The sequence below is a fragment of the Hippoglossus stenolepis genome, chromosome 3 (assembly GCF_022539355.2).
Source record: "Hippoglossus stenolepis isolate QCI-W04-F060 chromosome 3, HSTE1.2, whole genome shotgun sequence".
In the NCBI taxonomy this organism is placed as follows: Eukaryota; Metazoa; Chordata; class Actinopteri; order Pleuronectiformes; family Pleuronectidae; genus Hippoglossus; species Hippoglossus stenolepis.
In genome coordinates, this window is record NC_061485.1 from 7,869,000 (window position 1) to 7,883,197 (window position 14,198).

At 40.5% G+C, this 14,198-nt stretch overlaps 2 protein-coding genes across 2 annotated transcripts; both read left to right on the forward strand.

The window, feature by feature from the left end:
- Positions 1–216: 216 nt before the first annotated feature.
- Positions 217–4,644, forward strand: csrp1b (cysteine and glycine-rich protein 1b). The gene is made up of 6 exons (XM_035151378.2): positions 217–360; positions 1,218–1,328; positions 1,807–1,975; positions 2,570–2,699; positions 2,799–2,892; positions 3,560–4,644. Exons 2-6 carry the CDS (start codon positions 1,220–1,222, stop codon positions 3,634–3,636), a joined length of 579 nt encoding a protein of 192 aa, XP_035007269.1. The 5' UTR covers positions 217–360; positions 1,218–1,219; the 3' UTR covers positions 3,637–4,644.
- Positions 4,645–7,994: 3,350 nt separating this feature from the next.
- On the forward strand, positions 7,995–11,585 carry LOC118104478 (troponin I, slow skeletal muscle). The gene is made up of 8 exons (XM_035151379.2): positions 7,995–8,089; positions 9,357–9,390; positions 9,566–9,572; positions 9,692–9,733; positions 9,832–9,963; positions 10,057–10,146; positions 10,790–10,966; positions 11,184–11,585. The coding sequence occupies exons 2-8, from the start codon at positions 9,377–9,379 to the stop codon at positions 11,271–11,273; spliced, it is 552 nt and encodes a 183-aa protein (XP_035007270.1). The 5' UTR covers positions 7,995–8,089; positions 9,357–9,376; the 3' UTR covers positions 11,274–11,585.
- The last annotated feature ends 2,613 nt before the right edge of the window (positions 11,586–14,198 follow it).

A 14,198-nucleotide genomic window follows, 5' to 3' on the forward strand; every position in this document is an offset into this window, starting at 1 on the left:
CTGAACAGTTTCCTCGATATATTCCAGAGCAGTCGTACTTGGCCGAATCAGAAAACCTCCTGCTACAAAAACATTCAGACTTAAATATAAACAGCAGTTACTTTGACAGAGGAGGAAGTTGTTAAAAGTTCAAGTTAATTCCCCCCCCCCCATCAGTGACTCCTCTCACCAACTTTCTCCTCCTTTTCCTTCCCACATCTCACTCCCTCCGTCTGACTCCGTGGCCCCGGCTCCTCCCTCAGTGCAGCCTGTGCGTGACCACTCTGCCTCTCTCACTTCTCGTCATCACACAAGTGTCTCGTCTCTCGTTATCACTCAACGGCCACAGAGAGGAACCCGCAGACTTTCGCCTCACTTCAGGTAAGAGTCCAGTTTACATTTGTAAGGATCCAGAACAACTTATCATAGAGACACAAATATCATACAGCCACAGGATCTGATCTGAAGTGTGTGTGTTTATATGTTCACTTAATGAGCTCATTTGAAAAAAGAATGACCTTGAAGTTGGAATATATCCTGTTATTGTCTTGGAGCACAGGCTGCAAACTTTGTTCCAAGCATCAACAGGAAGGTGATCAGACAGGAAACAACCATTGAAAAGGTGCCTCTGCTCTGCTAACAAGAGTTTTGTATAGAAAAATACAACCTTTAACTTTTTATCACCATATTAGTCCTTAAAAAACATTTTACTTACCACTGTTTTTAAAGGATTGTTTTAAAAAAGCATAATAAAACTCGTCAGATCTGTCTGGAGCCTGTTGGTTTGTCCGAGGTCAGAATTGTTCGATTACAAAATAAAATGCAGGGAATTTCCTGTTTATCCAAAGCAAAGTAGTATATTAATGAATATATATGTGGATGACAGCTGCCGGCTGAGCTACATGACTTCATCTCCATATAAAAACATTAACTGTCTTAAACTGCAAATTTTAAATCAACGGATTATGTCATTTTCCCTGTTTGAAGTAGTTCAGTTATATCTAAGCTACACTGGTACTTTGCATTTTACAATCAGGTTTGAATAGTTGGGTTCAGGTGATGCCAGCAGGCTGCAGGGACGAAAGGAGCTCCGCATCATAGCAAACGGATGCTTCTCCTTTTATAGGAATTGTTGTGTGTAGCCTCGAGTGCCGCAGATGGCCTCAGTCTGCCGAGCAACTCTATACACAGTGACTGAGAGAATGTACACAAGCCGTGCTCTCCTCCCTTTCTCACAGAAATGCCTTTCGGAGGAGGAAGCAAGTGCGGCTGCTGCCAGAAAACCGTCTACTTCGCTGAGGAAGTGCAGTGCGAGGGCAAGAGCTGGCACAAATCCTGTTTTCTGTGCAGTAAGTATCTTCGGTTCGCAGGTACAATCCGCTTTGTTTGTCCACCGCTTCCTCTTCACCACTGTGGAATCACAAGAGGTGGCAGGAAGGAATGCAGGGTATTTGGCACGCGGGAAGGAAAGTGAGCATCCACAGGTTTTCACTCACACATCTTTGACCTTATTTGGATCCACCGAAGCATGTGACAGAGGCTTGGTCGTCCTTATATGGCAGAGGAAGGTAGAAGTGCTCCCTCCCTCTCCAGCACTGCACAAGCATTAATCCGAGGCACAGCACATAGTGGTTATGCCATTTTTCCTCTTTAAAGATGTCATGCATAGTTTGTGGTGAAGACACAGCGAAACATCTGTGGAATTAAGTCATGGATTGCTTTTTCTTTGCTGCACGGTGGAAACTCGTGGGCTCAAGTGTGGGAAGGGATAATCATAGATTTACACATATAAACTGTGCTTTCCCCCCCCTTTCTCTTTGTGTGAAGTGGTCTGTAAGAAGAACTTGGACAGCACCACAGTGGCTGTACATGTGGACGAGATCTACTGCAAGTCGTGCTACGGCAAGAAATATGGGCCAAAGGGCTACGGCTTCGGAGGTGGAGCCGGCACGCTGAGCATGGACACAGGAGAGGGACTTGGAATCAAACCTGAAGAGTGAGCAAAACATCACTTCTCCCAATTAGTGTTAACAACAGAGAACTGTAACTTTTTAATATATTTATCGAAAAGAAAAAAGCTTCTACAGGTGCTGGATAAAAAGTTTCATATAGAGCCCGATCGATATGGATTTATAGATTAATGTACTTTATTGATCCCAATTTGGGAAATTATTGAAATGGAGCTGATGCCGACATTAAGGAGTAAAAAATGTATGATACCATGGCAAATTATACTTATTTTTTTTAATAGCAATGTTTCCTAACATATTATCAAACTCTTATGATGAAGAAATGTAATTGAGGCTTGAAAATTTTACAGTTTAACCATAAACTTTATTATAAATAACTATAAATAAAAACAAATATTACTAAATAAGGACAATAGAACTTGAATTAAGAAAGTAAACATCATTATACACATTATAGACACCTATAATAAAGGGTGATATTATTGGACATTCAATTTATTGGTCGGGCTCTTGTTTCAAATGAGGAATGAAACAATGATTTTGCCTCTTAAATGTAATGAAGCTGATGTTTTGCAGCTGTTCTGTTTCCGTTCATTAAAAGCTCTGATTTCTGTGGCCAGACAAACTGCTTTCCGCCCGACAAACAACCCCAACACCTCCAAGTTTGCCTCGAAAGCAGGCGGCTCAGACGTGTGTCCTCGATGTGGCAAAACAGTGTACGCAGCGGAGAAGGTTATCGGAGGAGGAAACGTAAGAATCATCTGATAATCTTTCCTTCTCACGACGAGGAGGATTTGATCGTTCTCTGTGTATTTTCTACCTGAATCTAATCATTTGCTCTCTGCTCAGTCCTGGCATAAAGGATGCTTTCGCTGTGCCAAGTGTGGCAAAGGGCTGGAGTCCACGACCGTCGCTGATCGAGACGGGGAGGTCTACTGTAAAGGTCTGTGTGGAGCAACTAGAGCTGAAGAGATTGGTGGATCATTCAATTAGCCTGGATGATGGGCAGAAAATTAATTGGCAATTATCTTGATGAGAGGTTATTCATGTCTCATCTAAAAAGACAAATCTGGATGGATGTGTGATGGATTTTCTTTGTCATATGCGACAGTCAAATTAAAATCTTTGGGTTTTGGACAGTTACGTTTGGTAAGAAAAATTAAATGTTACCACTAGGCCATGATATTTATATATGTATAAAATTATATAGAAATCTAAAAATCTAATTCCCCATTAAACACAATTGTACAATCTGCAGTTTTTTACACTTATGCAGAACTCTTTTTTTTACTCGTATGATCCTTTAAAGAAAATCAAGATATGACTTTAACTTCAGTTTTCCATTGCCTCAGTTTTTGCAGAGACAGTTGCTCTCAATTACTTAAAGGTTCAGTGTGTAGGATTTAGTGACATCTAGTGGTGAAGTTGCATGTTGCACCAATCAGGGGTTACAATCAGCCAACAGGCATCAACACAAACCTTGTGATTCTCTCCAAACTGAGATTTACCACTGAGTAGAACTTTATCTATGTTCTCAGTAGTGTTTAATTGAGATGCCAGACTGTGTTATTATCCACAGTGTTTCTCATTCCCCGTCTTTTCATTCACAGGTTGCTACGCGAAGAACTTTGGACCCAAGGGCTTCGGCTTCGGTCAGGGTGCAGGAGCTCTGGCTCACTCCCAGTGAAGCCTGAAGCCTGGGCTCACAGGGCACCAACGTGTGGTGTGTTTCCATATCATCGCTTCCAGGATCCTTCGGTCCTGTCTGTCTTTATTTCACTCTGCACTTTCACTCTAGCTACAGAAAGAACAACAGAGGCACAAAAGCCAATACGAAGCTGTTTGTTCACCAGCTCTTTACTGTGTGTTGCTATAGAACAGAGTCTAATTTAGTAGGTTAAAAAAAAGAAACAGACTGAAATCTAACTCGGTTTGGATGTGCATATTCTGTTTATTTACACTGAGTCTTAAATATTAACCCTGCTCCATCTTAGAATAGAAAATGGTCATAAAGAGACACTTACATTGTATTAACACAGAGTTCCTGCAGGTTTCAACAAGTTTAACATTTTAGGATCGTTTCAAGACCCTGTTAAAACCTTAGTGAATGAAATTTAAGGCCCATGTCAAGTTAAGATTTACAAGTTCATCAGATAAGAGAAAATATCCGTGTCCCAGAATTACTTTAGCTTCCCTATGATTGAAGATGAGGTGAAGTAGCCTCGTAGAGAATAACCTTCGAAATGCTACGTTTTCTCAGTAGGTCTCCATAGGGGCCACACACACACACTTCAATGGACGTGGTCTACATGACCCACGAAGGAGCCGGCACCATTACATCTTAAAAAATGGTCTGTCATACCCCGAGCTTTTGTTTCTCTGGGATGGAAGGACACTTTTGAAGGAGCCTTCAAAATGAGACAGTATAGTGGACTTTTCAAGATGCCTTGGAAACCCTGTAACAGAACTGAACAATTACTGAGTTTGACTAATATCTGAAAGAGTTTGTGTCTGTGAGTGGGAACAGACACGTTTCAGGATCAACCAATGGACCAGCAGCCTCGCGTCTTGCTTCACTCACAGATAAAACATATCTGTTCCCTCCTTACTGCCTTACATGTCAAATAATGTAGATACTGTCTTATAATATGCATTGTTTCTGAGGCACAAAATAAATATCTGGAAACAAACACAACAACAAGGCTCTGCTCTAATTCCCTGTGATGGCCTCCTTAACACAATTGCTCTTGTTGTTGATCTGAGGGGATGAAATCAGTTTGTGTGCATTCATGTGGTGTTGGGCCTGTTTGTTATTTTTATCTAATCACCATCATCATCATCATCACACAGAGCAAAATGCCAGCTGTTGTGGTGAACAAGGGAGTTGCAGTACTCTGCCCCGTCTCCGCCTGAGCCGAGGAGTTGGCAGGCTGACCGGAGTACCAGGCAGCTGCGGTGGTGGTGGTGTTGGAGGAGGAGGAGGAGGAGGAGGAGGAGGGGGCAGCTGTTTGATTTGGCACCGAGGGCAACATGAGTCTCATCAACATCAAAACAAAGTCTGAGATCTATGCAGAGTTGAAAAGTATTAGTCCACCAGCGGTAGTAATGGATTACATGTAAAAGAGGATTACATGATGAGGGTACAGCAACATAATCAGCCCAGATTACATTTGTAATAGTTACAGTGTCAATGATTACATTGTGATTATGGCTGGATTATGTTTTACTTCTTTGTCATGATAAGAGCAGTGCTCCACCTTGTGGCAGGTTTCAATCAAGATTATAGATTCAAGCAGCAGCAGTTCCTCTAAATACTTATAATAGAAAACAGAAATCTAAAGGAATGATTAAAGTTTTGACATACAAATGTAAATCTTGTATTAATGAACATATGAAGTTGTATTATTACATTTGTCAGTGGGTTTTCAAAAGGGGCCCCCAGGCAGAAGCTAAAGCTATCTGGGGGCCCTGACAAGGAAAAGCTTGGGAACCACTGAACTAGATAACGATGTGAGATGCATTTTAATTGCATTAATGTTTTGAGATGTTTCAAAAGAAAAAGAAGGAATATTTGCGGAATTCAAGAATATAAGGTTCAATACTTTCAATGTTTTACTTTTAATTAATCCCAAAGTTCTCAGATTAGATAACATTTTAAATATCAAAGCAATCTGACTGAACCTGGGTATTACACTCAAGACCTCAGATCTGCTGTTCCAGAGCTTCCAAGTTGTTGGATTTTAAATAAGTGGAACGAAAATAATTTTTCATCTCCGACCTTGCAGACATCCTCAAATAATGGCATAATGTTTTCATTAAATATCCTGGCATCAATATCAACCCACCAAGGGCAGATGAGTGTTAGAGCCTTTGAGCCTTTTACCCACCAGAGGGCAATAAAGAGGCCTGTGTGTCTGATCTCATATAAGCTTCAAATGTTGCCCTGCCTCAGCTCCCCATAGTAACACACAGTTACCTCCAATAAGCACTTCATACTACATTATATTAGAATATCTACTGTGTGGCACTACATATAATATGTCAGCTGTTGTATTAGCTGCAGCATTATAGCTCCAGCAGTTTCTTTTAAAATAAAAACTTAATATCCAAATAAGGCAGCAAGAGACACCAAAATCCATCCGAGACAATCTGCTCAGGGTGGGATGACTGTGCTGTAAGAATAAAGTTTGTATTGTTCTTTACCTACAGTGTGTTCACACGGAAAATCAGTTTTAAAGCAAATTAGCTCATTAATTAGATTATATATATGACATTTGATGTAAATACTAACATTTTACAAACCTGGAATCAGTTCGAACTTGTTCTGCACTTCATTAATGCAAAGGTTTGCAGTCAGAAGTTGCTAAATCTAGTCAGACCATCTACTTCATAGGGTTCATAGGTCTCTGTCATCATCATTACACCCCAACATGATTCAACTGACGTACGCATTTTAAATTCTCCAGCAAACTCTCACATATAAGGTACGCCTCACTGCAAACTGCTTTATAATCCCCAGGCATCTGTATGTACGAGTTAGTTTCTATAGAGACAGTCCAGCAAACCCTGGTGTTAATCCTGCTGCCATATATACAGTGGAATTACAATCAGCTGCCTTGAGCCAACAGCCTGGATCTCAGCGTCATGAATTAAATCAGTATATGAGGGAGTTTAAAGTCCTGACTCAGCAAGAGAACTTTTACTGCAAATTTCTACCATTTAACTTATACCTATAAAAGAATAATGAGGTGATACGGTTGCAGACAGTGTAAAAAACAATCTTATCCACAGATTTATTTCACTGCAGAGACTGTTGGTCTGTATTTCCCATGGAAGTGACAAACTGTAAATATGAAACTGTACTAAATAGCAGCAGGTTTAGCAGTTCAGAAGTGCGTCTCTTAGTCTCATGAGGCTGACACTGCGTCCTCTGTCAGCAGGAGGCGCTGCAGCATCCACCGACGGGCACAACGTACCAATGGAGACTGTACTGCACAGACCCAGGCTCCAAATGTGCAAGATGGTTGCGTTAGCATCTGGGATATTAAGTGAGAGGAAGTGGAGACATGTCGTCCATCTTGATAAACAGTCTACGCAAATCGGTCGGGCGCCTGCTTTGATTACGTCGATCAAACTTGCTGTGTCATTACAAAGTTTACCGTGTACAGCATGTGACCGACTTTGAAAGCGCTCGACAAACACAAGTAAATCTTTAACACAAACATCAGGTGATTTCGTGGATTAATTCAGGGACGTATTGACCTTGTATGATGGACATAGGTTCACGAGAAGCGCTAATGAAGGCCGATATGAAGCGTGTGTACGTATTCAGAGAGTGGCAGCATCACATGTTGCTGCACTTTGTCTATGTTTAGTTGCACGGCCGTGGCCAAATGTGCACTGGAAACTGCATTCCTGCCTTAAAACCATGGCTTAGCATTGTCTACAGCTATTATCCTAATCAGAGCAATGGGGCCCTGCAGTCTCAGGGGGGGACGGGGGGGACGGAGCACATCTCCAATATTTCTCTCAGTAGCCAAAGAAAATCTCAGAAAATCATCCACAGTGACAGGACAGGCCGTTTGGCTTTGGCTGCTTGAAGTTTGCTTCGACTTTGAGGAAAAACAAAGAGGGCTTTCACTTGAACTTTCTGTAAACACAGCGGGGGGGCGTGTTGGCAAGAACAAACGGTTGAGATGATCCTACCGAGAGCTTTAAATAGTTCTGCCATGTAAAAGATGAAAAACAGATTAACAACTGCCTGAAAACCAATGAAGTGATGGCTGACGAGATAGAAGTTTATCCCGAACCTGGCACCAATAAAAGTTCACGCACATTATGATAAAGACGCAGAAAGCAATGATTTGTCAACACAACACGAGCATCACAATCACCGTAATCCTGAGACCACCCTCTCCCATGGTGTGTGTGTGTGTGTGTGTGTGTGTGTGTGTGTGTGTGTGTGTGTGTGTGTGTGTGTGTGTGTGTGTGTGTGTGTGTGTGTGTGTGTCGTTTCTATTTCAGTCTCCTTGTGATTGAGAGGAGGGACAAAGGGAAAGACGGGGGACAAGTGGGATAAATATTCAGCCGTGCTCTTTTCTCCATCACTTTGTGTCAGTCTGCAGCATCATCACAAGAAGGTAAGACCAAGTGTCTCTGCGGCACTACATCGATCAAACTCTAGTTATTACCTCTAAGATATGAAGTTGTTAAGAGTGTGTACTTTTATAATCAAGTGTGTGTGCTTTTATTTTTGTCTTTGATCAATTTGATGATAAGACAACAAACATGTTGAAATCAAAGACAAGAAATTAGCTGCAACTAATTCACTTTCTCATTAATCTACAAATTATGTTTTACTTTTACTACTTATCAATTGTCAATATAGTTTTTTGCCAATTAATTTAAACATTTAAAAAGTTGATCTCATGTCTACAACTATGACTGGCTTTAAATCCCTGCTGTCTGGATTGAATATCACATGATCTCAAGTAATTTAACTGCAGAATAATGGATGGGAAAAAATGGGTAAAATGTTGTATCGTTGTTTAATATCGCGATGTAGTAACTAAAATAATCATTGATTAAATAACCAAAGAGAACAGTAATCACTAATTGTAAAATTAAGGCTGAATTTGTCAAATAAATAAATCAAGAGAAAAATAAATGGCAAAAGGTTCAATAATAGATTAAGTCAATAATGATAAACTCAAGAAAAGGTTAGAATAAGTGTTGAATAGGTTGAATAAGTTGCGGCAAACTTATATCGTAGCTTATATTGTCAATATCGCCCAAATCTATGTAGATATTTTCCTTTTTCCTCTTTCTAATTTTGATCAAGGGGTCGGTTTCTTGGAAAAGTCAGAAGTGCTTTAAAAACAGTAGTCAGGTCAGCTCTGTTCCGAGAATTGGGGGAGTCTGCCTATATCTGTCTTTATCGAGTGGAGAAGTGGGGGTGAAGGTGGGAAACGTTATCTATCGAGAGTAGCTGCCATGTTGGGGGCCTTGCATGCGTCTCCCCGTCTGCCACCACTCGGCTCTCTGGCAGGGGTTTGAACCATCAACACCGGGAGGTGACTGGCTGATTGTGTCCAGCAGGCTCCATGAGGAGGATGTAACAATGACCGATAAACAAAAACAACACATGGGAAAGGGTCACGTCCATCATTTCATCCGCCCATCAACAATCAATCCTAGATTAAAAAAAATCCTTAAAATATCAATTCACGTCTATAAATATACTGCAAATTTTCTTCCTGGTAACAGTATACGACTGGCTGTGTAATGGAATGTGTGTGTAGCGGAGTGAAAGTGGAAACCATGGTAAAGGCCCATTGGGGCTCCGGACCCAAATGGGCCCGACTGTCGAGCGCTTCAAACACAAAAATGTTTTATTTTTGTCTTCAGGGGGAATTCAAATAGTCAAGATGCCTGAGAAAGTGTAAGTGTCCAGTGTCTGTTATTCTTTCCATTTACACACGAGTATCAGTTTCAATCACCAGATGTATCTATGGAAACACATAATTAAAGACAACAATGATTAGATAGAAGTTTCTTTTTTTGCTAACGCCTTGTTTCTGTGTCTATCACGTTCCGTCTTTATTCTCGACCCACAGACCAGAGGTAAGTCTTCAAAGACACTGCTGACTAAGACATCTAATACTTTGATACCAGCATTAATGTCAAGATTATCTCTGGGTCAACAAAATGTCAGACTAAAAATAAAATCCTCCTTTTTGCAGAGGAAATCTAAAATCTCAGCCTCACGCAAGCTCATGCTGAAGGTGAGTCCTCAGTCACGTTTGCACAGAGACGACCAGAGTCTGATTAACAGAAAATCAGAAGTGTTGGATTTAGATCTTGAATGTGTGCGATGTTTCAGAGCATGATGGTGGCCAGGGCGAAGGAGGACCTGGAGCAGGAGATGGAGGAGAAAGAGGAAGAGAAGTCAAAGTACCTGGAGGAGAAAGCTCCCCCGATGCAGATCAGTTACTTGTCCTTGACAGAGCTGGAGGTAGAATTTCCTATTTAACAACTAAAAAAATTCTGTCACTAATAAAGTTTTCTCAGGAGAAATAACATCTGATCCCTGCTGTGTTCTATTCAGACATTATGTGAAGAGCTGCACTCCCAAATAGACGTGGTGGACGAGGAGCGGTACGACATTGAAGCCAAAGTCATGCACAACAGCAGAGAGGTAAAAGAGTTTGAGTTAAGAAAGACTGAAACAAGAGAAAGCTCCGATAAACAATGTCTAGAAGCTGCAGAGTTATATTCCAACAAGTATCATAAGCAGAAAATTCAGTTTTAGAGTGACTCTAACTAACTGCAGCAGTCCGTTTACACAACCTTCGTTTTACAAAATATCAACATGCAGAAGAGAACACAAAAACGATTACAAATGTTCAAACAAGCGTGCCAGGCCAGTAGGTGGCGATAAAGTCTAAACTCTACACCATCAAACACCAGAGAAGAGGACTGTGGTCCAGGTAATATTGGGCAGATGCCTGCGAATGCCGGTAATGTGGAGCAGTAATGCTAAATTTAGCTACAAACACATAATTAGGCCAAGCAATGCTAACCAAATGTAGAGAAATCGGTACATAGCTGCCATTGTTGTTGTCTCTGATTCAAGCTCATTACACAAACAAACAGTGGACATAGCAAAGTGAGCTACGACGTCATGGTTTCCCAAATGTTCTGTTTTACATGTACATGCGGATACAGCTGTATTAGAGACTTAAAACGCTGTTTGCATGTGGACAAGATGCAAAAAGGTTGTTTTGCCAAACGTCGGCATTAGTGTGTGACCAGGCCGTCACTCTTCCCTTCCTCCGCAGATCAAAGACCTGAACATCAAGGTGCTGGACCTGCGAGGGAAGTTTAAGAGACCCAGCCTCCGGAGAGTGAGGGTTTCTGCTGACGCCATCCTGCGCTCCCTGCTGGGCTCAAAACACAAGGTCTCTCTGGATCTGAGAGCCAACCTCAAATCGGTCAAGAAGGAGGACACAGAGAAGGTGAGTGTAGAAAAAAAGCAAACAAAATATATAGTTACACTTGTAGCCGTTTTCAGATATGACTTCCGGGTAAAATCCGGAGAATTGGGTGAGGAGTGAGAATGAGGAGTGAGAATGACAGAGGAAACATTCTCCTTACTCCAAGTCAGTGAACCATTGCACTGTTAAAGACTTAAAATAAAATCTATATCTCATATTGTGTGTGTGCCTGCTGCAGGAGAAGAGCGACTGGAGGAAGAATGTGGAAGCCATGTCGGGCATGGAGGGCCGCAAGAAGATGTTTGACGCAGCGGGCTCCAGCCAGTAAAATCAACGAGCTGCCGTTCATCTCAAATACAGTCACTTGTGATCAGATCGGAGACTTTTCACAAAATACATAGATACTAAAACTCCACAGGGTCACACAGACAATTACTTGCTTTGTCATATTCAGTATGTTTTATGTGTTTTGCTTCATGAAATAAACTCAGCAAATGAAGACTCTCTTTTTTTGAATGGTGGAAGCAGAAAAGCTTTGTATCATCAATCAGCTGTTTTAATGTAATTTCTGTGGATTTAAGATTTTGTTTACATGCTTACGTTAAATTATTGGAGCACAACTGATGTGGATTTTTCGTGGCTGATGCTAATATTAATTATATGGAGTAAAAGTCATATATATATATATATTAAAAAAAAATAAGGTATTTAAGCCATGAACTGTATAATTAATAACTACAAATAAAGACAAAACACAACCTAATATGTGGAACTTGAATAATAAAAATATAATGCAATACAAGTTTCTTGTAGTTGTATTTCTGCAAACAAACAATATCATATCAATATGTCTGTAAAAAAACAGAAAAGTGAAGCCAATGGGGAAGTGCTTTAAAGTGCAATACCACGGAGCGCCGCTAGGGGCTAGCTCTAAAAAAATCTCAGACTCCATAGACAACAAAACATCAACTTCTCTCATGAAATACTACGTCAGTATTTTTCTGTCCACGAGTTATGGAGTATTTACTTAAATGCACTCCTTCTCATCAGTGTGCTGGGGCTCCCTTTAAAAATAATGTCATATATGTTTAGATGCTCAAAGAGGAGTAGGTTTGAGGGCAGCATGCAAAGTTTCACCAAAATATCAAGTATCACTTAACTATGTATGTATGCAGGCCAAATTACATTAGCAGCAGAAGAGACACAGTAAGGAAGTGAGCGAAAAGTGAAGCCATGTTGAGAGGAGCAGATCATACCTGACATCTCAGAGGAGAGAAAATCCTTCAGGACCAGACTGAAGCTGGAGACACAGGCCTTGAAGCTCAGTGTTGGACTGACAACACACACACACACACACACACACACACACCAGTGAGTCTGCTTCATGGTGGTGAATTAATGAAGTAGCCTGACCAGGTGTTAAACCGCCTGCCTCACTGTGACACATCAGGTAGGAGTTTGACATGTGCCAGTGTAGCACCACACTGAAGTTAGTTTGATGTTGGATGTTCCACATACGGATCAGAGAACTCAGGGACCGTCAATAAATTCCGGTTCGAACAGGGGGAACCTGCCGCATCCATGTCATGTGACCCACTGACTCCAGTTTGGATCAGGTATTGTTTTTACACTTAATATTAAGTAGACACCTCTTTATATTACGTGTTAGCGTGTCCTATATTTTATATGAATATTAATATTTTTAAAAACATGTATTTTTCAATAGCTTCAATGTCACGTGATCCATTGACTCAAAATCACATTAGATATTATTGCTTCCCTAAAGATAAATAAAAACAATCAGGAGGCAACTCTTTTTTAAATTAGAATTTTGTGTTTACTATATTTTGTGAGACCTCTCTTTGACTCCAGTTAACACTGTTGATTAATATTTTTTTACTTCTGAATCTGTGACTCTCTAATCTTGGATGAATAAATAAAAATCCCAGAGGATGAAATACAGATGTTTTTGCTTTGACGCATCTCCTGCAGTTCTCCTTTTTGCCACAAGGTAGCAGGATCCGCTCACAGTCAGTGTGATGAGCTCATGACAGAAATATTCCAACCGACTGGAAAGTTGAGATCAGAAGAAGAAAACATGGATCAACATCATGTTCATGTATAAAAGCTGTGGTGTGTATTAACACTATAAAACCCCTTCAAAGTCCTGAGACGTGTGGTGAATCCAGGTTCAGGAGCGGCGGCCATGTCAGGTTCACCCACTGCTGAAGGCCTAAGTACTTTCTCTTGTTTGTTCGAGCCGACTCCGGTGCCAGACGGGTGGGGTTTGCAACAATACAATCAGGACGCTGCACTCTTACTTAGGTAACCCTAAGTACATGGATCTGACTCCTGTGATTGTTTGACTTCCTAATGCTGCGCCACAGCTTTGTCCGATCCAAGTAAAGTAACACAAGCTCGAAATACTCAGACACAAAGTTTTGTCCAGTGACTGAAAACCTGCGAGTAGTAAAAGTATCTGCCTTACAGACAAATGTTAGGCACCTGTCTGTGAAGAGTTTCTTTACTAATGTGATTAGTAATGTGATTTTATTGGATTATTTGATTTTATTTGGGTCATTGGGTTATGAGTGTGTGACTCCCCCTTCTGTCCCTACGCACAAGGGCACATGTTGAAACGCACAAAAATAAACACACACGGTCTGTCGACAATCTGTTGACTGTGTGTGTTCTAACACAGTTTTCATCGAGCACACACACACAGCTCACTTGTATGTAAACACTCACTGGAAAAATATTCGACACAACCCAGGAATTACCACACACACACACACACACACACACACTATGCAAAACATACATATTCCTCCTGCATATCACTGTTCAACAATGTTTGGTGTGAACACACACTTAACATTTGTAATTGTAGACATATTATACAACATATACAACCTGTACATACGCAGTGTTATCCTTCTTTCAAAGGACTTGACCTGAAAAACATAAATTCCCTAAAGACTCAATATGTGATTTTATTAGTTTTGCTCGTCATTCAATTGTCATTGAATCATACAGAATAAAAAATTCAATAGGAAAACAATAATAGAAAACACCTAAAATGTTAAATTTAGGTTATAGATAATTGTTTTGATTATTGGAAACACCAATAGCATAGTTTTAAGGGCTGTGAAACGAAACAGAAACAATAAAACACACAATATATTTTTCATCAATAGCTCTGTAACAAAGGTTTAATATATCTATATATATATGATGCTTATGTGTTTTGTGA